The sequence below is a fragment of the Trachemys scripta genome, chromosome 3 (assembly GCF_013100865.1).
Source record: "Trachemys scripta elegans isolate TJP31775 chromosome 3, CAS_Tse_1.0, whole genome shotgun sequence".
NCBI lineage: Eukaryota > Metazoa > Chordata > Testudines > Emydidae > Trachemys > Trachemys scripta.
Window position 1 is genome coordinate 74,017,396 of NC_048300.1, and position 22,301 is coordinate 74,039,696.

General features: G+C 43.6%; 1 protein-coding gene across 4 annotated transcripts in view; it reads left to right on the forward strand.

The window, feature by feature from the left end:
- The first annotated feature begins 6,985 nt into the window (after positions 1 to 6,985).
- B3GALNT2 (beta-1,3-N-acetylgalactosaminyltransferase 2) overlaps positions 6,986 to 22,301 on the forward strand; it is a 38,243-nt gene continuing 22,927 nt past the window's right edge. For 3 of the 4 annotated variants that reach the window (XR_004645046.1, XM_034765073.1, XM_034765074.1), the window contains exons 1-4: positions 8,070 to 8,202; positions 18,269 to 18,416; positions 19,940 to 20,040; positions 21,144 to 21,337. Coding sequence is in view for 3 of the 4 variants with exons in the window: in XM_034765073.1 (XP_034620964.1) it covers positions 8,085 to 8,202; positions 18,269 to 18,416; positions 19,940 to 20,040; positions 21,144 to 21,337 (561 nt within the window). In the remaining variant the exon portion in view is untranslated. Of the gene's footprint in view, positions 7,223 to 8,069; positions 8,203 to 18,268; positions 18,417 to 19,939; positions 20,041 to 21,143; positions 21,338 to 22,301 lie in introns of those variants that run through there. The other variant, XM_034765075.1, reaches the window with a different exon arrangement.

Here is a 22,301-nt window from a genome sequence, read left to right on the forward strand (position 1 = left end):
GTGTGCTAGTGTAGATGGTGGGTTTTGGATGAGATGTAAAAAGGAGCACCTGACTATTAAAGATCCCATGGCACTTTTTGCAAGAGCAAAAGTGTTATTACTCTGGTTTCCTGGCCATATTCCAATCATGGTAATTACACTCCGGATGTCTAAAATTCCCCATGTAATTTTAGATGCCTAAGATATTCCTCACTTCTTCTTCCAAGTAGTTGTATTTCTGAGTGCTGTAACACAGGTGCTGCATTTTAAATGGTGGGAGACCTGGTTCCTTGCCAAAGTGAGGCACTTGTATTCTTTTGTGTTTATTGGAGTAATTAAGGATTGTGGTGGAAGTCTATCTTGCTAGTATAAGATGAATTATTAAAAGAAAGAGAATCTTTCTCAGAGTTTTATTGTTGCACAAAAATAAAACAGATACTAGGAAAAAGGTATAGCCATAGAAAACAAAAAATATGTATTCAAGATATTGTACTATCTCACAGAGCGTTTGAACTGTGTAAGCATTAATCCAGTATCTCTGTAATGAATGAGCCCCAAACTAGGGCCTTGGCTACACTTGGTAATTCACAGCGCTGCCACGGCAGCACTGTGAAGCGCGAGTGTAGTCACGCCGCCAGCGCTGCGAGAGAGAGCTCTCGCAGCGCTGTATGTACGCCACCTCTCCGAGAGGAGTAGCTTGCAGTGCTGTGAGCGAGCGTGCAGCGCTGCTGGCGCTGATTACACTGGCGCTTTACAGCGCTGCCCCCACTGGGCTGGGGGGGGGGGGGAGCATTTTCACACCCCTGAGCGCAGCAAGTTGCAGCACTGTACAGCGCCAGTGTAGCCAAAGCCTAGAAGCCATTCTTAATTTTTAAAAAAGCATATATTGTGTTTCAGTTGACTAGTGAATTGTTCCATTAGAAGATGGTTATTGTTTGATGATCTGTTAGTCAAATGTCTCTTCTTTTTATCGTGTCTTTTCTTAACGCTTGGCTTTGCCCCTCCCCCCTTCAGAGTCAGGTGAGCATTACCTCATTGCAGTTCCAAACTGACCAAAGGAAGGGCGTGACTCCCTGGGGAGGCTAACAGATTCTTTTGCATAAGCTTTCGTGGGTAAGAACCTCACTTCTTCAGATGCAAGTCTTGCATCTGAAGAAGTGAGGTTCTTACCCACGAAAGCTTATGCTCCCAATACTTCTGTTAGTCTTAAAGGTGCCACAGGACCCTCTGTTGCTTTTTACAGATTCAGACTAACACGGCTACCCCTCTGATACTTAACAGATTATTTTGTTGCTACCTAGGCCAGCACCCTTTGTTCCTGTGAGGCTGGGCTGGGTTTGTCCCATCCACGCCCTGATGAGGTGTGAATTGCCCCTCTGCTTCTTGAGAGTTTTTGTCTGGGCTTGCTTTAAGCCATGAGGACACATTTTCAGCCTCATAACTATATACATGAAATTATAACCTATAACAACAATGCTTAGTACATCATGAGCCTTCTGAAGACACCCGACATGACAAACTTTGCACTGGATACGAAACAATCATTTTATAAAGATGAACATGGGGCGTAGGGTGTTCCCCTGAGGTACAGAGAGTCACACACCTCAGCAAGGAGATGGTGGATAATGAGGCCATTTTCTCAGAACTTTCTAAGCTATGTTTGGCACAAGAATGGATGGAGAGACCTGAAAAAAGAGCTTTGTGCCTCCCATATTCTAGAGCCTTCTCTGAGGCCTGGTTGGCTTCCAGTGCAAGTTAGAGCAACCTCAAAACTGCTTAGCTGCAACCCCTTAGGGGACCATTCTGCTGACAAGATTAGTCAGAGCACAACATGTGCCTCTGGCCAAGGTGCCTCCCTCACCAACATGCCTCCTTACACCTTAGGCTATGGGAGGACTGGCAGAGAGATTTAAAAATTTTATTAAGATGATGTTAAAAAAAATAGTGAACAGAGTTTGAGCATAGAAGTTTCTGGTTATCTGGGAATAGCATACAGATTATCGAGGGTGCAAAGTTTGGTTTAAGATAAGGTGGCATGAGGAATACATAATCTGCAATATCCCCGATTGGGGGTAAAAGGTTGATGGGTCAAAGTACAGACATTGAGATATGAGGGTATGAAGTTCATAAAGTGGCTATGTTCGGGTGTGGATTATAATGAGTGGATATGATGTGACCCTCATTTGGTGAGATTTAATGTTCAGGGAGTTTATGGTTCCAGTTCATATGATCCAACGGAGAAGGTCACTTGGTCCCTTTCTCGTAGTGGGAGAACGATGTCACTCTGGCTCACGCCTCCTGGTACTGTCAGTGGCCGGTGATGTGCTCGATGTAGATGTCCCTGGACCATCGGATGGCGTCTGAGACCATGAGGCGCCACATGAGACGTGCGTAGCATCGACCGATCCCACAGGTCCGCAGCACACGCTTGTTGCAGGGGTCCCAGGTGCCCAGGGCTCCGACAATCAGGGCATCCAACTGCACCTCATAGCCCTTCGCTCTCAGGGTGTCAGCCAGGGGGGAGTACTTTTCCAGCTTACGAGCTCGGGCTTCGTGAAATGCCGGAGTCCAGTTCTCAAAGGAGACCGTGACGTCGACAAGGATGATCTTTTTCTGGGCCTCATCGGTGACGACCATGTCAGGTCGTAGCTGGCTGTCAGTACCGGCAATGGTGCAGTTCACGGAGATCTCCCCCAGGCGTGGCATGATGGCTTTCACCAGGCGGTTCTGGATGGCGTTGTGGCGAAGCTGCCAGGCTCTGGAGTGGGGTTTGCAGCTGCACAGGACATGGGTCAGGGTCTCGTTGGGGTAGCCGCACTTCCTGCAACGCTTGTCTCGGTTCCCGTGGCGGACGGCTCTGTTGAGCGGGACGCAGTTGAGCCGGGCACGGTGGACGAACCGCCAGTCGGCGAAACAGGTGAAGCCGCCCCTGTCGAGGAAGTGGTTGCTGGCGTCCCACTTGCTGGTCAAGTCAAAGGCTTTACCCTGGTCCGGTTTACGCTTCAGGGTTTCCACGTACAGTGAGCAGATGGTGGCCTTCAGAGTCCTCTCCAGCAAGCCCCTGGCCATCGGGGTAATGATGGTGTTGTCATCGGACCTGATCTGCGGCACCCGGATTCCCAGCTCCTGGCACTCCTCGCATCACTCCCAGCGGCAGCCGATGCGCTTCCCCAGGCGACGCGTGGCGTTGCGAGTGCGGGACCATAGTGAAGCGATGTTGTGCCATCCCATCTGAATTCCCCATCCAGGGAGCCACTCAGGAAGGTGGTGATGTCTTGGTTCGAGGGTGCTCTGCCGATCCACTTCTCTGTCACATCACACAGGGCGTTCGCCGCAATGTTCCTCACTGTGGTGTCGGGACATCTCAGCAGGCAGAAGGCATGGGTGATCACCACGATGTCGCACAGGTCACCCATGCGGGGGACGTTGGCGCTACCGTGCCTGTGGGCGATGTAGACCAGCTCGTTGCTGGCTCTCTGGGGAAGGAACAGCCACTTCTTCACCAGCTTCTGGATGATCTTGTCTGTCTTTTTGAGGGGCACCTTTGCCACGGCGGATCCCCTTAGGGTGAACGAGATGTGTGGGATCAGGAAGGTGTTCAGGGCGTTTATCTTCTGCCATGGTGCCAGCAGGGAGGCATCAATCTTGGCGGCATCCTGCAAGATCTCCTGGATGGTGTCCTCGGGTGTCTTCCGGACACGGAACCCTGTTGGCATGCCCAGGTGCTGGTATGCCTGCCCCTCTGCCAGGGGGATGATGGGCTCACCCTGGATCTGGAACCCCATTGTCTGCACCGAGTCCCTTTTGCTGCCGTCAATGTGCAGAGTTGCGCATTTCTTCGCATTGAAGTGGAGCCCCATCCAGTCAGTAGCTCGGCTGGTGGCATCTAGCATACCTTGGAGGCTCTCTGGGTCATCCGCGGTCAGGACCAGATCGTCCATGTAGGCCAGAATGCTGAGTTTCTTGCCATGCAGGTTGAAGCTGGTCGGGCCACTGGAGATGGCTCGGATGAGCGGTTCCATGGCCAGGTTGAAAATGATGGGGCTAAGGGAGCATCCTTGTTTCACGCTGCGGCAGATGGGGATGGCGTCCGTCTCTCCGTCCGTGGCGCGGATGGTGGTGGTGCAGTCCTTGTAGAGGTCCCGGAGGATCTGGATGAAGGTTTCTTCCACCAGCTCTATATCACTAAGGCTACGTCTACACTAGAAACTTCAAAGCACTGCTGCAGGAGTGCTCCTGTGGCAGCAATTTGAAGTGTGAGTGTGGTCACACATGAGCACTGGGAGAGAGCTCTCCCAGCGCTCCTGGTAATCCACCTCCATGAGGGGAATAGCTCCGAGGGCTGGGAGCACGGCTCCCAGCGCTCGGCACCTATCCATACTAGCACTTTAAAGCGCTCAAACTTGCTGCACTCAGGGGGGTGATTTTTTCACACCCCTGAGCAAGGTAGAGCGCTATAAAATGTAAGTGTAGACAAGCCCTAAGGGAGACCCCTTACACTGTTTTTTCCCCAGAGTATAGTGACCAGATAGCTAATGTGAGAAATTGGGAGAGGGCGTGGGGGGGTTAAAAGTGTCTATATAAGAAAAAGCCCCAAATATTGGGACTGGCCCAGAGGCTGCTTCCACACAGTTTACAATTCTTTTACCTTTCCAGAGCAACATGAAAGAGCACAAGAACATGGCCTATTAAGACTCCGGACTGGGGATAGGGTATCTACTTAAATTCCTGGTTCTGCCATTCAGTTTCTGAATTATCCTGGGCAAGTCACTTAATCTTGCTGTGGTTCGGTTCTCTCATTGTGGAAGTGAGGGAGCACTACTTACCTATCTTCCAAGTGTTGTTAAGTATTAATAGCAGCAGAGGGAGCTGCTAGCATGCAACAACCATAACTAAAGATACTTCCATTTTATAGCTATATTGTAGCTATAAAGAAATCCTGGTGTATGGTATGGGAAAGGTTTTATAGACACAATATTGGGATGACCACACTGTTTACAACTGATCCTGAGAAAAATTGCCAAGAGGAACGCTGTGTTTCTTCCTCAGTTTGATTCCTGGACTTTTTGAAGAATAGCAGACCAAGGGTTCTTTCTATCCAGAATATTTATATTATTCTACAACTGGGCTTGAGAAACTAACAAAAAATTATATAATTGGCAGAGCCCATACCACCAATTAGATTTTTCTTGGTATTGTATGTAAATAAAAACAGGTAGCTGTATATGATGCTTTCACCTTACAGAATCTAATTTACCTACAATACTTCTTAGATGTCCTATTGCCTTGGTATTTAACTGTCTTGAGAGCCTGGAAAAAACCCAGTGGCACTGATTAGCACCACAGCAAGCATTCTCCATGGGAGACCAAGAACTGAAGGAGTACAGAGATCGAGCTACCTTCTCATCTCCAGGTCAGGGCTGAGTAGAGTTGACCTGTTTTATATTTTGAATTAAATCCCTCCCTTTTCCTCCATCCCCACTTGACATCCAAGCAATTCCTACCCAACACAAAGCATATGATCAGATAAAAAGTATGTTGTGAGCAGGGGCGGCGAGTTATATGGGCCCGTGGTGCCCGTGCTCCAGGAATATTCAGGGTCCGGGGGCCCAGCTCCACCAATGTTCTGGGCTGGGTTACTCGCCCGGCCCCGCCTGCCACCCCCACACGCCTCCTCCGGAGTGTCTCCCGGCCCTGCCTGCCGTCCCTGCATGATTTAAAAGGGCCTGTAGGCTTCTGGCCGCTGCCGCCAATGCCAACACCAGCAGCGCAGTGGGGCTAAGGCGGCTTCCTGCCTGCCCTTGCTCTGCGCCACTCTCGGAAGTGGCTGGTACGTCCTTGTGGCCCTGAGGGTGTGTGTGTCTCCATGCTGCCAATGGGAACAGTGGGGACGGTGCCTGTGGGCAGCGGTGTGTGGAGACCCCCCCCCCGGCCCCCTGCCTAGGAGCCACTGCCAGACAGGTGTGCAGCTCGCTTTTGGGAGCTGCCTGAGGTAAGCACCTCACCCTCTCCTGCACCCCAACCCCCTACCACAGCCCAGAGCCAACACCCAGCATCCAACCCCCCCCCCAGCCTGCACCCCAAACCCTCTCCTGCACCCAAACTCCCTCCCAGAGCCTTAGGCTGGGGGCCATGGGCAGGACTTGGACCAATTCTGAGCACCACCAAAATTATACAAACCTGCCACCCCTGGTTGTGAGATACATAAATGGCTTATTTGGCACCAAGCATTAAACATAGGCGACATGTGATGTCCCCTAAAAAAAACCCAAACAAACAAAAAAGCTGTCTCATTTCTTACACACTTTCTTTGAAAAACAGGCCCTCACTTAAGGTGTTTTGGCAGAATAGGGAAAAGGGATGCTGGTATGCCAGTCCTCACTCCTAACCTAGGTAGGCTTTGCACTGGTGCAGTTTATCCCAGAGCACCCCGCACCGGTACAAATCTTGTCAACGCTATGCGTTTGTCCCAGGGACTAAAAACCCAGCGTGGACACACTGTGAGTTCTTCAGGACAGGGCCACCAGCTGAGATTTTTTTAAAAGTGATTAGCGACTTGGGGTGCCCAACTTGATCCACCTCCATAGAGCCCATCCCCTGAGCAGCGGCTCTCACGTGGGTGCCTTGCCCACCATCTCCAATAATCGCTGCTGGGAAGCTTGGCCGGCTGCACGTTGTGAATGTGAGGCGTTTGGAAAGAGGCACAATGCGGGTGACAAGCGTGCCGCTGCGCGGCTTTGGACAGCAGCAAGGAAATCCCACGGGCGATCTTCCCACACAGAAGGAGCCTTTAAGCTCTAGGTGCTCGCTACCCACCCAGCCGCGTGCGGCGGCTCCCTGGGGCGAGAGGGCTGCAGGGCAGGGGGACGGGCCGCTCCGCCGCCCCGGGTCCCCAGCAGCAGGGCGCGGCGCTGGGGGATTGTGGGGATTGTAGTAGGAAGGCGCAGCTCTCTGGGCTCAGGGCGGGACTTCACTTCCCGGCGGCCGCAGGCAGGCGGGGCGAGCCGGGCACAGCTGCGGAGCGGTCGGCGGCGGGGGCCCGGAGCGCGGCGCTGCGGGGAGAGCGCGAGGCAGCCCCCTCCTCGGGAAGCCCCCGGCCCGGCTAGGGGAGGCCGGCGCGGGGCGAGGCGGGGAAGGGGCCGGCGGCCAATGCGAAATTGGCTGGTGCTGCTGTGCCCGTGCGCGGTCGGGGTCGCGCTGCACCTCTGGCTGCTGCTCGGCGGCCCCTGGAGGCACCCGGCAGGTAGGGGCAGGACGCACGCCCCGGGGAAGGGGCGGGCTACTGGGCGCACGCACGCTTCGTTTGGAGGGGAGACGATGGGGCGCTGCCATCCCCCACTCAAGGCGGGCCGGGTACTTGTGGGGGTGGTTCAGGGTGCAGGCACCTTCCCCTGAGGAGGGGCGCTGGGCAGGAGGGGACAGAGGTGTATGCCCGGTGAGAGTGCGGGGTTCACGCTTCCCTCCCATAGTATGTGTCCCTCTAAGCCTTTCCCAGTTTTCTCAAAGAAAGAGAGTCCAGGGGGTGTTGTAAGGCCCGCAGAGCACAGAGGTGGGCTGCTAGGAGCAGACCTGGTTAAATGGTCAGGGGGGACTTGCAAATAATTAATTTGAGGACTGATGTGGGAAATTGAAAAATAAATGTCCTGCGTAGTATTTGACCATCTATAGAGCTGATCACAAATGATGAGTTCAATTAAAATAAGTGATAAAATCCATTGGTTAGATTATGTATAAGAAATAAATTGACTAGCTCTTCTTATTCCCCTGAGTTTAGAGAGCTAGCAATGAGCCCCCCCCCCCCCCCCCCCCCCCAATATGATTTTGGGCAGTAGTTCTATTAATACAAACACATTGCATTAAAGATCACTATTTTCCCCCTTTTAGGGCAAGGTTGGATGTTGTATAACACTTTAACTGATTGAGTGAAGAAGCACATGCTAGGCACACAGCTGTTTGGGCATTTCTGTGGTTGAGAAATTCCAAGCAGCCTGCATGAAAATATTTGATATATAGGTTTAGCGTGGAGCCAGTAGAATGCTTTTTGTTATTAGATAATCTACAAAGAAAAAGTGCATGAAAAGCTAATGTGGGTTTATAGGAAAACAATGAAGAATTATGTAGGACAGGAGAACAATTTTGTGCCTGTATGTTTAAACTGGAGCTACTTCATTATAATTCAGCAAAGTGATTACTGGCAGTACAATGGAACTTTCTTCATTGAGAGTAATCTATTTTTTCACAGACTTAACTTAGTTATGAGCCCAATCCTGCTCCCATTCAAGTCACTGACAAAATTCCTCTTGACTTCAGTTGTGTAGGACAAGGCTATATAATATGAATTGCTGTTTGGACTTTGCTGTGTAATCAGAACCAATAAGGATTTGCATTGTCCTTACTATAAAATGGGTTTGTAATAAATCAAGGTGAGTGTAAGTAGATTTCACTTTATGTTGATACCTGTTGGTCAGAATAGGCACTTTCCTCAACTAATAAGATTATTCCATTGGTGGTGATTGTTAGAAGTTGATGACCATAAATAACTTTCCATGCTACCTGTTAGTGGGTTTCTGAAACTTTGCCATGGAGTTTTATAGTTTGTTGGAAATGTTCTGTTTTGAAAAGAGACTAAGTAAAAGTGGTGTTTTATTACTCAGCAGATCTGCTTGGAGTCATGGTAGACATTTGGAGTCATGGTAGACATTTGGAGTCATGGTAGCTAATTTTATTAACAAAAATATGTTTTTACTAGTACTGACTCCTATTAGCTGGGCAGAGTCTACACAGCTAAGAAGGAATGAGATGGAGTCTATTCTTTCTTGGGCATTTTTCTGTAGAATTGTTGTCTAAATTCAACAGCCAATTAGTAACACCTGTCTAACATGCAGTGTCACTAGGGTTATATATGTGTCAATGGGGGCCTGTTTTGGCATGTAGAACCTGAATGATGGTGATGCATGAGCAGGAAAAAACCCAGCTTGGTTTTCCAGATCCTAGGTTGAACTTGCAGGGCTGTCTGTCAAGAAAAAAAAAATCTTTTTATTTGATCTGGGCGTCATGGAGAGGCAGTAAACATGGAACCCCAGAATGCCTTTTTAATAGTAACTTTTCAGCATTGCTCTCCAAATGTAAACATTTTCAAAAGATGATCTAAGAGAAGTGTCCTCGGAGAGAGAGAGAGAGAGATGCTTTTTGGGGGTTGATGAAAAATATTTTAAACACAAGGGTAAGGATAGGCTGTTTATAGTTCCATATCATGTAGCTGGGCCATTTATACTTTTACTGTTCTACTTTTTTCACAAGTTGTAGTAAAATTAATAATTTGTATTGAGTCATTATTAGAAGTTTTCTGATTTCCTTGAGGAAGTGATCCAGCAAGAAAAAGATATTCCTTTACACCTCCTGCATCTCAGATTTCTGGTGCTGATTTGTATCCTTTGGGGGAAAAAGGTCAAACTCTCCCCAGGAAGGGCAGATTCACAGTTTCAGAAATGCAGTTAGGGTAAATGATATAATATATGTATGTGACTTTTGTTTCCATGCTGTGGATTTCCATTTCTAGGCATCAGTTGTTACTCTTCCAAGACAAATCCTAGTTCCTTTCAAGCCAATAGCAAAACTCGAATTCACTTCAGTAGGACCAATGTTTGGCCCTAAGTGTCGTAATGATGATGATTTTGGTGTTAATGTAGTGCTATTTTGGGGTCTCAGTCCTGCAGACATTTCTATTACTATCCTTTATGCTCACCATAGCAAGTAGTCCATGTGACTGACTGTTCGCACTGTGTCAGATAATAAGTTCTAGCAGGATCAGGCCTTTAGTAGTCAAGCAAGTGCACAATATTCTCTCTTTCCAGATTTTATTCTGAATTGTGCAGGGCTTGTTTAACAGTAACATATAGAATAAAGCAGTGAACCTGAGCAAAGAAAAACATAGGAAACATCCCCTGATATTAAGTGTAAAAATGAAATCTTTCAGTGTATGGAATAGTTTCCTAGGGAAAGCACTTTGGAGCACTCTTGCGCAGTAAGTGAAAGGATCATGCACTTAATAGACCTTGAAAGCTTCTAGAAACACATACACTATAGGAAACATTTCTGCATTGCTAGAGGGAGGAAAGATGAGCTAAGAGATTTCTTTCATTTCTGATGTCTATTGTTCTGTGATTTTTATTCTTCAAAGTGCTTTGTGAACATTAATAAACTGGTGATAGGTTTATACCACAGAGTAGGAAATGGCCTTATTTTTTAAGACAGTTTTTGAAACTTGAATTATTAAGATGATCTGGTACTGTCTGATAAAACCAGCCCTGTTGCATATTATTGTTGAGTAATTTTGTTTTGTTTTGTGTGCCTGCTGCTCCTTTGACTTACCACCTGGATGCTTTGGCATGAACAAAAATTGAATTGATTTCAAAAGTGTTTTATAGTAGCTGGGGCATAAAAATGTATTAGTGATGTGTTTGCTGGCATTTAATTAACCTTTGACATCACAGCAGTCACATAATTAGTCACTAGCATGGGTCAAAGGTGTCATGATCATAGTGATCAGTCATAACAAACTGAGCCAAATTTACCCTAATGTTACTCTGTTGTGGTAAATAGATTTACACTGGGGAGAATTTTGCTCTTTGAATGGAGGTTTCCTTGAGCACTTGAGCTGCATATTTTGTTAACTGTTGTTCACATTATTCTGGGGCTGGATAGCCTGCATGCATTTTGAAAGAAAGGAGAAATAGATCTGTATGTCTAATTACAAAATGAGGGGTCAGCAGATGTGATGGATCTGTACTTTTCTCTAACGCAGATTAATCTAATCCAGCATATCTTTATTGTATCTTATTTTATACTGGAAGCATACCAGAAAGTGCTAAACTCTTCAACAAATATAGTTATTTTTGTGGTATGTATATTGAAGAGGAAACTAAAAAGTGAAGAGAAACTTCTGTAAAAAGAAAATAGTCCAGATTCATTATTAACTGCACAATTCCTAAATTAACCTGAGTAAAACATGAATCCAAGGACCCTGCAGCAAATATGTGATTTCACAATTTCCCTTTTTCTTGGAGTCCTGAATTTAATGGTTTCTCACTCTACCGAGACATTACCACTGCACTGTGTGTTTGTTACGTCACTTATACCGCTTTGGGCAGGGGTAGGGCCAGAAGGTGTCTGCAGGTAGGGATAAGAGAAGCCCATTTTTAACCGTTCAGAAACAGAAATTATCTAAGATTTCCTGTGTGTGTTCCTTTTTATGAGTTTCATAATATTTTATAAAATACATTATACAAATGCTAAAGATAAAACAGCTTCTGAAAAGTTAATTACAACCAGCCCCCACCCCCCCCAATTTGCTTTAATCCCTACAGATAGACTCAGTGCTAAACATGTGTTCAGTTGATAGCCTCTGCCAGTGGTGTTATGTCTAACAGAGTGAGAAGTTGCTTATTGAGGAACTTCAGTGTCTCCTAAAGAAGGGAACATACATTACATTTTACAAGGTACACCTTTGCTGAAATGCCCTCTGAGACATTGTTCCACGTATATTTATTTGGACATTTGGCATCTTTTAGAATTGTTTGCGTGTGTGTGTGTGTATAATATCAATCTTTTACTACCAAATAATTAAAAAAAAAAATACAGCACCGACTCTAGCTCCCACATATTGAACGGCACATAATGCCATCGGCCATCATATGGCCTGGTTCAGCAGAATACTTAACATGTGCCTAACTTTAGGCATTGACTTGAATGGAATTATGCACCTGCTTAGTTAGGTTCATGCTGAATTAGTGCCACAGTGCGCATGGACTATTCTCTGTGTGACATATTGGAGGGAAAGAAAGTGAGTATGGCCTGTGTTTGGTTTTTTAGAGGAGAAAGAATTTGTTTAAATAAATACAAACAACCTCTGAAGTTGTGAGCAAGACCACATTCTAAAGGGAGAATGTCACTTCATAAAAATGTGTTCCATTTTGGGTCTAAAGTACTTATTTGACAGTGTCATTTTAAGTTTTTCAAGCATCCTGGCCAGGAAAAAGTTACACTGCTCACTCCAACACTCGATAATTTGTGGAGTGATTTTTTTTCACATGCTTCTGAAGGACAGTAGGCTGACAGCCTTAGAGTCCGAAATTGTATGTCTACAACACAGGCAGCAGCCACACAAGTGTCCCTACAATGGCTTATGTGTCCTTGACCTATAGGGACTCTAGGGGTGAGGATGATAGCTTGTTCTTCCTGCCCCTTTAGTCCTTCACCTCTTGGCCAAAGGCCAACAAGAGTACCATTGTAGTGAAGTTGATTTGTGAGAGAGACTCATCCACTGGGAATTGTACCAATACCACCAGCTCATTCCTAAATAGGCCACTGAAGATGGTAGCAATCTTTTAAGTTTAATTTTTATTCTCTGTCTTGATAAGGCATTCTGTGGCCAAGGCAGCCTCAACTAGTAATGATGGGTTAAACTGCCAAATTGTAAGTTTAGTGGTATTGACAAGAGACTTCACAAACAGGACTTTTTTTTTTTTTTTTGTATCTCCATTCCCTACCCCATGGCCATCGCTGGTGGTAGCGGTCAGTGTATCTCTGATCTCAAGTTCAGGGCAAAAAGATCTTGCCAGAAGTTTGTGAGTGCTGTTTCATCACTGATACACTACCAGCTTCTATAGCATAATAGCTTCTCCAGTGCTTTTGTCTCCTCTTTACATCTAAGATGGTTACTAGAACTCTGAATGTTCTTTTAAAGGGGTATCATCCACATAAAAACCTCCCTTCTGTCTAAAAAGTTTTGCTTACTGAAGCTGTAAGTAACATCTAAGGACTTACCTCCATCAGGGATTTTTGCACTGGTGCAGCTATGTGAGTGCAAACCTCCAGTGTAGATGTGCTGCACCAACATAAAGTGGAGCCTACACCGATGTAACATATCCCAGTCTCTGGAAATTTGAATAAAATAACTTCGAATTAATTTCATACTGTAGACTTACCCTCAGTTTGGGGTAAATGGCACCAGTGCTTGGCACTTACACGGGGGGTTACATTGGCGTAGCTACATAGGGTGACCAGACAGCAAATGTGAAAAATCGGGACAGGGGATGTGGGGTAATAGGAGCCTATATAAGAAAAAGACCCAAAAATTGGGATTGTCCCTATAAAATTGGGACATCTGGTCACCCTATAACTACATCTCTGAAGAAATCCCTAAAGCAGGTAAATTCTAAGATTACTATAAATGAAAAAGATTGGGGAGAGAGAGAGAATGTCTTTCTCTGCTTTTTCCAGTTTGTTCATTTTGTCCATTTGTCAGCACTTTGTGAAGAATGAGTTTCTCTGTATACTCAGTTTGTTTGATTCTTGTACACAGCTACCACAGTCTGTGGGAGAGTAAATCATGTAAAAAATAAGAAAATGCAGTTGCATGCAGTAGTACCCGAAACTACTTTTGGTTTGGAAGTTAATGGTATCCCTGGAATCTTTTGTCTTGGCTACTCAGTTCTCAGAATCTTTTGAGTCCATCCCTTTATTATTTAAAAAAAAAAAAAAATCAGTAAGGGGCAGACAACTAGCACTGGAATCTTTTATCCTTTCCCCTGGTGATAATGGCAGTAAGTCTGTAGTTAGCCACTGAGTGTGACACTGTGAATAGGAGGCATATAGTCTCCTAAAGAAAGTAGTAATAAAATTAATCTACAATGGAGGTTGTTGAAATCTGGTTGGGGCCAACGTACTGCCTTCCAGTATGTAACCCCTACTGTGGTGGCCTGACTCAGCTCAGCAGTACACATTTTTACAAGGGGTTCTCTGGATGGCAACTATATAACACAGCCTAGCAGCTGTGAGTGCAGCTGCCTGTTTTATTTTACTGCACTTATTGCCATGAGTTAACTGGGTTAGGCAAAAGAGCAAAGGGAAAGTACTGTAAGTGTTTTGTGCCAAAAGAATGTAGCATGGGAATTGCAGGGGGGGAAGACTTGCAAGGATTCACTGAGAAGCCTAAGGCTCCATACTGTGTCTGAGAGATTCAGTCTTAGGACAGTTCTGAACCTCGATTTCTAATGTCAGGTTTCAGAGTAACAGCCGTGTTATGGGAATGGCTGAGCCATTACAAACATTGACTCTATCTCCCCTTGTAAGTACTCTCACACTTATTATCAAACTGTCTGTACTCGGCTAGCTTGATTATCACTTCAAAAGTTTTTTTTTCTCTTAATTAATTGGCCTCTCAGAGTTGGTAAGACAACTCCCACCTGTTTATGCTCTCTGTATGTGTGTATATATATCTCCTCAATATATGTTCCATTCTATATGCATCCGAAGAAGTGGGCTGTAGTCCACGAAGCTTATGCTCTAATAAATTTGTTAGTCTCTAAGGTGCCACAAGTACTCCTGTTCTTCGATTTCTAATGACTCTGAGACCAACATACCAAAAAACGTTCCTTTCTTCTTAGCCCGCCCCCACTATCTATAGTTACTATAATGTTTTATGATTTTTTTATTGTGCTTTACATCTTCGGAGCACTTCATAGTCATTAACTAATTGGTATTCACACTGCTCCAGTAAGATAGGCAAGTATTTTCTCCATTTTACAGGTGTGAAAACTGAGCAACAGAGTGTCCCTTGCTCAGGGGCATAGCGAGTCAGTGACACAGCCAGGATTAGAAATCCAGAGACCTGGCTTCCAGCCCTGCCCTCAAACCACAATGATTAATTTCTTGTGTTTAAGCTTTTTAGAAACTGCAAGTTGTAAACAGATAGTTACATAATCAGTATAAGGTAATAATAGCATATTATAAGTAGTAATTAATAATAAGATAAACAATAGAGACAACATCGGAGGCTGCTGTTACATGCATAAAGAAAACTTGTGAATGCATGGAAACAGTTGTCTGATGCTGTAAGTTCACTTCTGAGCTAAAAATAAAATGATTGCATGTATAAATACTTCACTATGATTGTCTCAGAGGTCACTAATAGTTTTTTTTCTGAACTTTTGCTGCAGATCACATGTCTGCAATGTTCTTGCTTCCTGACTGGTTCATCATAGGTTAATATCTTTTTCCGTACCTTTAGCTTTATTTATTCTTTATATTAGTTTAAAGACAAACTGTTACCCTTTCCATTAGAGCTTAATAAATGCTCTTTCCCACTTACCAGTAGTAAATAGGAAGCTTTGCCTGCCAAACAAGGGACTTATTTATCAATTTCAGCAAAATATGTTTTCATTTAAAAAAAAAAAAAAAGGTGACTCTCCCTTATGACTGAGAAGGCAACTTTCTGAAAGTATTGATGCGGTGCTGTTTTACTAAATTTACAGACAGCGTGAAACAAAAGAGAAAAGGACCTGCTACTTCTAATCTCAACCGGGTTAACTCTGAAGGCTCTCTCTGACTGCCTCTATGAAGTGCTTTGTTAAGGGATTGTATCCACATGAGAGAGTTTCACCAGTTTTAAAACTAATTTAGTTTAATCAGTGCAAAAGCCTGTGTAGACACTCTTATTTTGGTTTGAGTGGCCTTTTTTGGTTTATCTTAAATTGAGAGAAATTGATTTAAGCTAAATTAATATTTGCCTCTCTCTAATCAAAACAAAGAGAGCAGGGCCGGCTCTAGGCACCAGCAAAACAAGCACATTTTTAGGGGCGGCATGGCCGGCGCCAGAATGCCACCCCTAAAAATGTGCCCCGGCCGCCCTAGCTCACCTCCGCTGCTGCTGCTCGCGCGCCATGGCGCGCGAAACAGCTGATTCGCGCGCCGCTGCTCCCCCTTCCTCCCTCCCTCCCTCCCAGGCTCTCAAACCTGGGAAGGAGGGGGAGACTCCGAGTAGCCGCGGCACGCGAAACAGCTGATTCACGTGCCGCTTCTCCCCCTCCCTCCTAGGCTTGAGAGCCTGGGGGAGGAGGCAGGGCTGGGGATTTGGGGAAGGGGCGGAGCTGAGGCGGGGCTGGGGGTGGGGTAAGAAAAAAACAGGGCGGGGGAGACGACGGCCAAAATTGTTTCTGCTTGGGACAGCAAAAATCCTAGAGCTGGCCCTGAAAGAGAGTCTACACTTTTGTTTTACGGTGATTCAACTAAACTGGTTCAAGAACGCATCATTAGTTAACAGTGCAAGTGCGTGTGTGTAAACAAGGCCTCAGGGCCAGTCTGTGCTACAAATAGTGTCAGTCCTCCCATGAGAGTAATACTGCCCTGCATTGGATGGCATGTGTGTAAGACTGCCAAGGATATATAAAACATAATGGAATAAATAGAGCAGAACCAGGTAAGAGATGGTATATGTGAGGAGAAGGGGGAAGAGGAGGAATTACAAGAGGAAGTGGGAGCTGCTTCTGATATTGCAGTCCCACCAGACAGGTGGCTATTTTACAGATACCAGCTAAGACAGAATACTGGCAAACTCTAATTATAATATAAATGTCAATGGGGACATCTAAAACCTCCAGATAATCAGCATTTACCTATATAAGGGAAAACCAAACAGTGTTCAATAAAAGATTGTCCGACTTGAGCTGGGAATTCTGTCCTCTAACACTTACCAGGCATTACAGACAGAGCATTTATACACACTTATATGCAGCAAACAAATCTCATTCCTGAAACCTTAACCTGCCAAAACTGCAGTGTATGTTTATTTGTTCTAAGAGCCATAATAATCAGCTTTAGTGGAAAACATGCAGGTTTCTGAGGAAGAAAAGAAATGCTAGTCTGTATAGAAAGAAAATGTCTTGAGAGAGTTTTTGTCTCCTTCAGAGTTAGTTCCTAGGTTATGTAAATTATTTTAATTAAACTAATATCTTAACTTTCTACGTATGGTATGTGAAGATTGAAAGTGTGCTGGAAACATCCATGTTTAAACAGCTTGCAGAAGTAAATTTACTTCAAAAACTAATTCTGTGTGCCTTTCCTGCAAACTGTCTGTTACAGAGACACAATGGGCGTAGGATTTTCAAAAATTTTATTTTACTTCTCTTCCACTTCAGTCCCAGGTCACACATGTGTCGCAGTGACTGGACACGTTTCCTTCTCAGTTTTTAATGAGAGCATTGGTGTAGCGGATAGAAGTCTGGAACGTAACATTGTGTACTCTGGTTATAATGGGTAACTTGCAGATATTTTTAGACACCCTAAAATTAGACGTCTAACATGACCTTATCTGTATTGTTTGCCGTAGTTGTGTTAAAGAACTCTGGCACTCAGTCATTTTAACTGTTTGTTTGGTTTAGGTCTCAAATTAAGGAGAGTGAGATGGAAGTGATCCCTCACCCCTGCTAAATATAAATCTGTCTCTTTCAGCTTTAGAATGGCTGATGAACCAAACCGTGCAGATCCATATTAAAGGTCTGCCTGATTGGTTGTGGGCTCCTAGCCATTCTTCTCAGGTTTCTCTGTAGTCAGAATCTCACTTTAAAGGAAGTACCCTTTTTATAATCTCTAAATTTTAAAAACAGTGCTTAGAAAGAGCTAAATGTTATTTATTTCTAGCATTTATGATGAAGCCCATTGCTGGTATATCTGGGGACGACTCATGCCCACAACTGATCAAGGCAAAAACATTTAACCTCTATAGGGAGATAATGCCCCCTCCCCCTAACTCTTTTTCCCACTCTCACAACTTTACAAGGGCAGAGACTAGGAAGGCCCTGCCAATGAACTAAATGGCAGTGGAAATTGAGCCAGCGTGGACAAAGACATGTCTTTTAACACACTCTGTGACCGCACTCAGTTTGAGTGGATATAGTGTAGTGGTGAAAGCCCGATGTCAAGAATTACCAGGCCCCAGGTTTTGTGGTAGGTCAGAGAAGGAAAGGCAGTCCATGAGGCAGCCGAGGCCAGGATATTTAGGATTTTGCAGATTGTAAGCAGTACCTTGAATTTAACCCAGAAGGTTTCTGGTAGCCCATGCAAAATGTGGAGAACAGCTGTGATGTGCTCTCAAGGAGCAGCTTGCTCAGAAGGCGCGCACACTCTCTCTCTCTCTCTCCCATCATTCAACCTACAGATGGATTTTCTTTTGTTTGCTTTGCAGTTGTCATGCAATTGGTTACTTTCGTTTACCAGCAGTCATTTCCTCTGTTCTCTCCAGTAATAATTTCACAGCTCTGTAATGGTAGTTGTGGCATGTTGAAAGCATCTTCCAGGCTTTTGACAAACAATGTGAGACAAATGCTGTTTCTGTTTTTTAATGCTCAGGACGGTTAATACATTTACTTTTGATGTATTTTTTTTACTGTTTACAGCTCAGACATGTGGGTTTATAGTTTTATAGTAAATTGTTGTTGTTTTAAACTCCTAGGTCCACTGGCTTTCTTTCCTCAGTGGGAACTGAAACATTATGATGTTATCGTCGGTGTATTATCAGCTCGACATAATCATGAGCTGCGGAGTGTTATAAGGAACACTTGGTTCAAGCACTTGAAACAACATCCAGCGCTGAGCCCTCGGTAAACCTTTTATAAATAATTTATATTACTTGGGCTAGGTGAGAAACTAGTAATTAAATGAGTAAATGTTGTTTGTGTTTTATTCTTTATTTTGAAAAAATAAATATGGCCTCATGCTGGTAAACATCTTTTATTATGGTTGTCAGGGCACTTTCATTCTTAACTCCCCTTAAAATTTTATAAAAATAATATATATTCTGGATTGAAATGAATTTTTTGAATGTGATTAAAATTTGTTACTTGAGTGTGTGCAAGAGTGTTTTTCATCCATTAAGAAATGCTCACAGTGTTGTTCTGTGTAGTTGGATGACACAAGTGGATTTATTTTACAATGTAGTAATTGGCACGCATGTAACCTGAGTTCTGTTTTGATGTCAGGAGAAATTTGGTAGCAAGACAAACCAATTATAAAGATGTATTGCTGAGCATGTGCAGCAAGCTATTTTTGTTGACTGTGTATAGCTGCACCACCCTCTGTTCATAAAAAGGCTGTTTCTGATGGTGCATTAATTGAAATGCGCTGTTTTTGAGGGCGTATACAGCCCAATAACCACACTTTCCATGTTTGTTGTGATCATTCACATACAAACAGAGGCTGGGGGGACTTTAAATCATAGGCCCTGAAGTTCTGTGTCTCTAGGAACAGATGGTCCTTGGCACCTTGAAGGATTGAGCCCTTATTAAAGTTTCATACAGTGTTTGCGTGTTTTACCTTGAGTCAGAGATGGAAATTAGCAACATTCAATGTTAATGCATCATCATGGGTCAGGTTTTAATCACATCAAAATCAGGAAATGCAGTCATGGTTTTCACAGAAAAGTTAGCTTATGCTTAATTGCAGAGATGCGTACATTACATGACCACTCTGTGTGGCATACTAGTTAGCAGAGAATACTTGGGCACAGGCAGGATCATGTTTGCTGAGGGAACTATACATTTTGAATTTCCCTTCTGTTTTGGAACTAAACTCTCAACCTTAAAATTGCCTTGAAGTAGGTGTCTGTTTTCTGTATTGAATTGCTTCTACCTAACAGTTGGAATGTCTAAATTGAGATGGATGCTCTAATAGTTACAGAGCTTGCAGATCTGTCCCATTATTTAATAAAATGAGAAATAAAAAAAACTGATAACAGGACATTCCTCATTCTGCCTGATGTGAATAGTTTCTTAGTTAACTGCCTTTTAAAATGAACTACTAATCCTCTTAAAATAACAGAACCTAGCTGTTTGTGTGTATCAATACAGTGTTTCATCAGAGATTAGAGCAGCTAACTTACTAAAATAAATAGATGGTCAAGAATAGGATGTCTAAGCACAATGTTCTTATTAGCCAAGTTCAGTTTTAAATAACATTTATTCTTCTGTCAAACTCCAAATAAACAAAATCACTATTAAAAGGCTTTGTGACTAATGTTTAAGGTGATCAGAAAGCTCAAACTATGGAAGGACAGATCTTTGCATTGAAATTAGCATGTTGAAGATGAAAATAAATTACTGGTGTTAATAAAAACAAATTATTTTAGTGTCCTTGTGAAGTTTATAATAGGTGCACATGGCTGTGGTGTGCCGGTGGAGGACAGAGAAGATCCTTATTCCTGCAAACTTCTGAACATCACTAACCCAGGTATGAATGATAATCTTTTAAACTATTATATCATATTAAACAGAATCCTCTTTGTTGTGACACACTGATGGTTTAGTGGCTGTCCCAGATAAGGGCCCAATCCTGCAAATACTACTGGACTTGCTCTCTATGTAGGCACTTATATAGCCCACCTCTGAGCACCACATGCAGACATTAATGGGGGAGATTTTCCCAGGCACAAAGGGCCAGACCATTGACTTTCATTGGAGTTGGACATCCTTTGTGCCTTTGAAAATCTCCCCCAATAAATTTACTTTTTCAATATCTCTGTCATGTAGGGGCTATTGTCCCCACCTTACAGACGGGGAACTGAGTCAGAGAGCATTAAATGACTTGTTCAAGTTTGCACAAGTCTGTGTTGCATTAGAGCTGAGAACTTAACCCAGATCATCCAGGTCCAGTGTCTTGGCCACAAGACCATGTGAGGCCACTTCTACTGAAGTGAGTACTACATCTGATAGTGTTTGCAGAATCTGTTCTTAGGAGAAGAGGCAATTGTTTAAAATATAAGTGTCAGAAAATACTTGAAATGAAACACTGTCCTCAATAAAATACATAACTAAAATTATATTTCCTGCCTTTCATTTTCATTTTCCTCCTTTAAATATTTATTTTGCAACTATTGTATTAGAATTTCACAACTATGATCCTAACTCCTGGTAAAAACCACTTGGCCCTTTTGGAATGAGTCACTTTAAATGCCACTTCTGCTAATTTGGTTCCAGTTAAGCAGCAGTCGTTGCCATTCAGCCTCCCAAGGATAAATCAGATGGAATAAAACAGCTGTTCTCATTAAGCAGAGCAAGGTGTTATATATAAGTGTGTGTGCGCACTTCCATTCAGCGGTCTGTACATGCTCAAGCACTGACTTACAGTTGCTGGTAACCAGCAGGCTACTAAATCATTCTAAGTGTCTCCTTACAGGATTGTGCAGTCAGTCATCTTTCATCTGGAATTTGATTACCTTTGTACGCTTTGCCAGCCATGCTAATTATTCATCAGACATTCCCATGTATACACAATTCCAGAATGATAAATCTACTCACATTGCCGGTATAATCCTCATTCCTTTTTTAAAATAGTTTTGAATCAAGAAATCGAAGCATTCAGTCTCCCTGAAGATACGCCTTCAGTGCTTTCTGAAGACCGCATTGTCAGTGTGAACTTCCGAGTTCTTTACCCCATTGTCATTACCAGTCTTGGGGTATTCTATGATGCTGATGGTGTGGGATTCCAGAGGAATATCACTGTAAAACTATACCAGGCCGAACAGGAGGTACAGTATTATAGTTATCTTACCGAAGAGGGCTAAAGCACATTTTTTCTTTCTATCGTGGATTGAATTCCTGCAGAATGAGATGTGTGTTAATGGCCTAGCAAATTAATGATTTCACCTATCCTACACTAATAAAAGAGAGTTTTCTTTCCCACTGCACTCTTAAGAACTGTCAGATGAATAACTATAAATCTTTCCTATTTCACATTTGTCATCTGGTGAATGTGAAAAACTGTGATTTACAAACTTTTAATATTAAAATACTATTTATTCTGTACAACTGTAGACTACTTTTTTAGATTAGTAATGTGTGGGTTAATAGAAATGCTTCTTGATTAAATGTTCCTTGTAATTCCAAGACAAAACAGTTTTAGTTGAAATTGAGGTTATAAAAGTTTATCGATAACTTAAAGATTTATATGTGTTCAAACAAAAACCACCACCCTTTGAACGTTTAAAAGTAAGGAAATAAAGTTAAGCTAGTAATTCTTGTTCTATAGTCTGATCCACTCTCTATCTAGACATCTAGAAGTTGTTGCACACTGTTATCATTTAGCACATAACCAGTATAATTATGTAGTTTTTCAGCTCTGTTATAGACTCAAAACTTTGGGTCATCTGTAGTCATTGTCATCGTCTTTATTTCCACTTCCCTGTTCTGGGTCAGCAACTTTTATAGCCTTCTTCCAAAACCCATGATTGTATGCCTGTCTGTTATGTAAATTGTTCTCTCTAAGGTCCTCTGATATCTGGTCCTTGTACTGAGTCTTTGCCCTCCTCCTTGGTTGTCTTCCATCCGTGGTCATTTCAAGGGCCATTCTACCAATATAACCCATACCAAAGTAGTCTAGCCTCCCTCAACTTGTCTTCAGATTGGCAACCAACATTAGGCCCTCTCAACCTTATTTTGTTTCCTACCATAGAGTCTCCAACCATTTGACTATCTCAACATCTTCATTTCTGT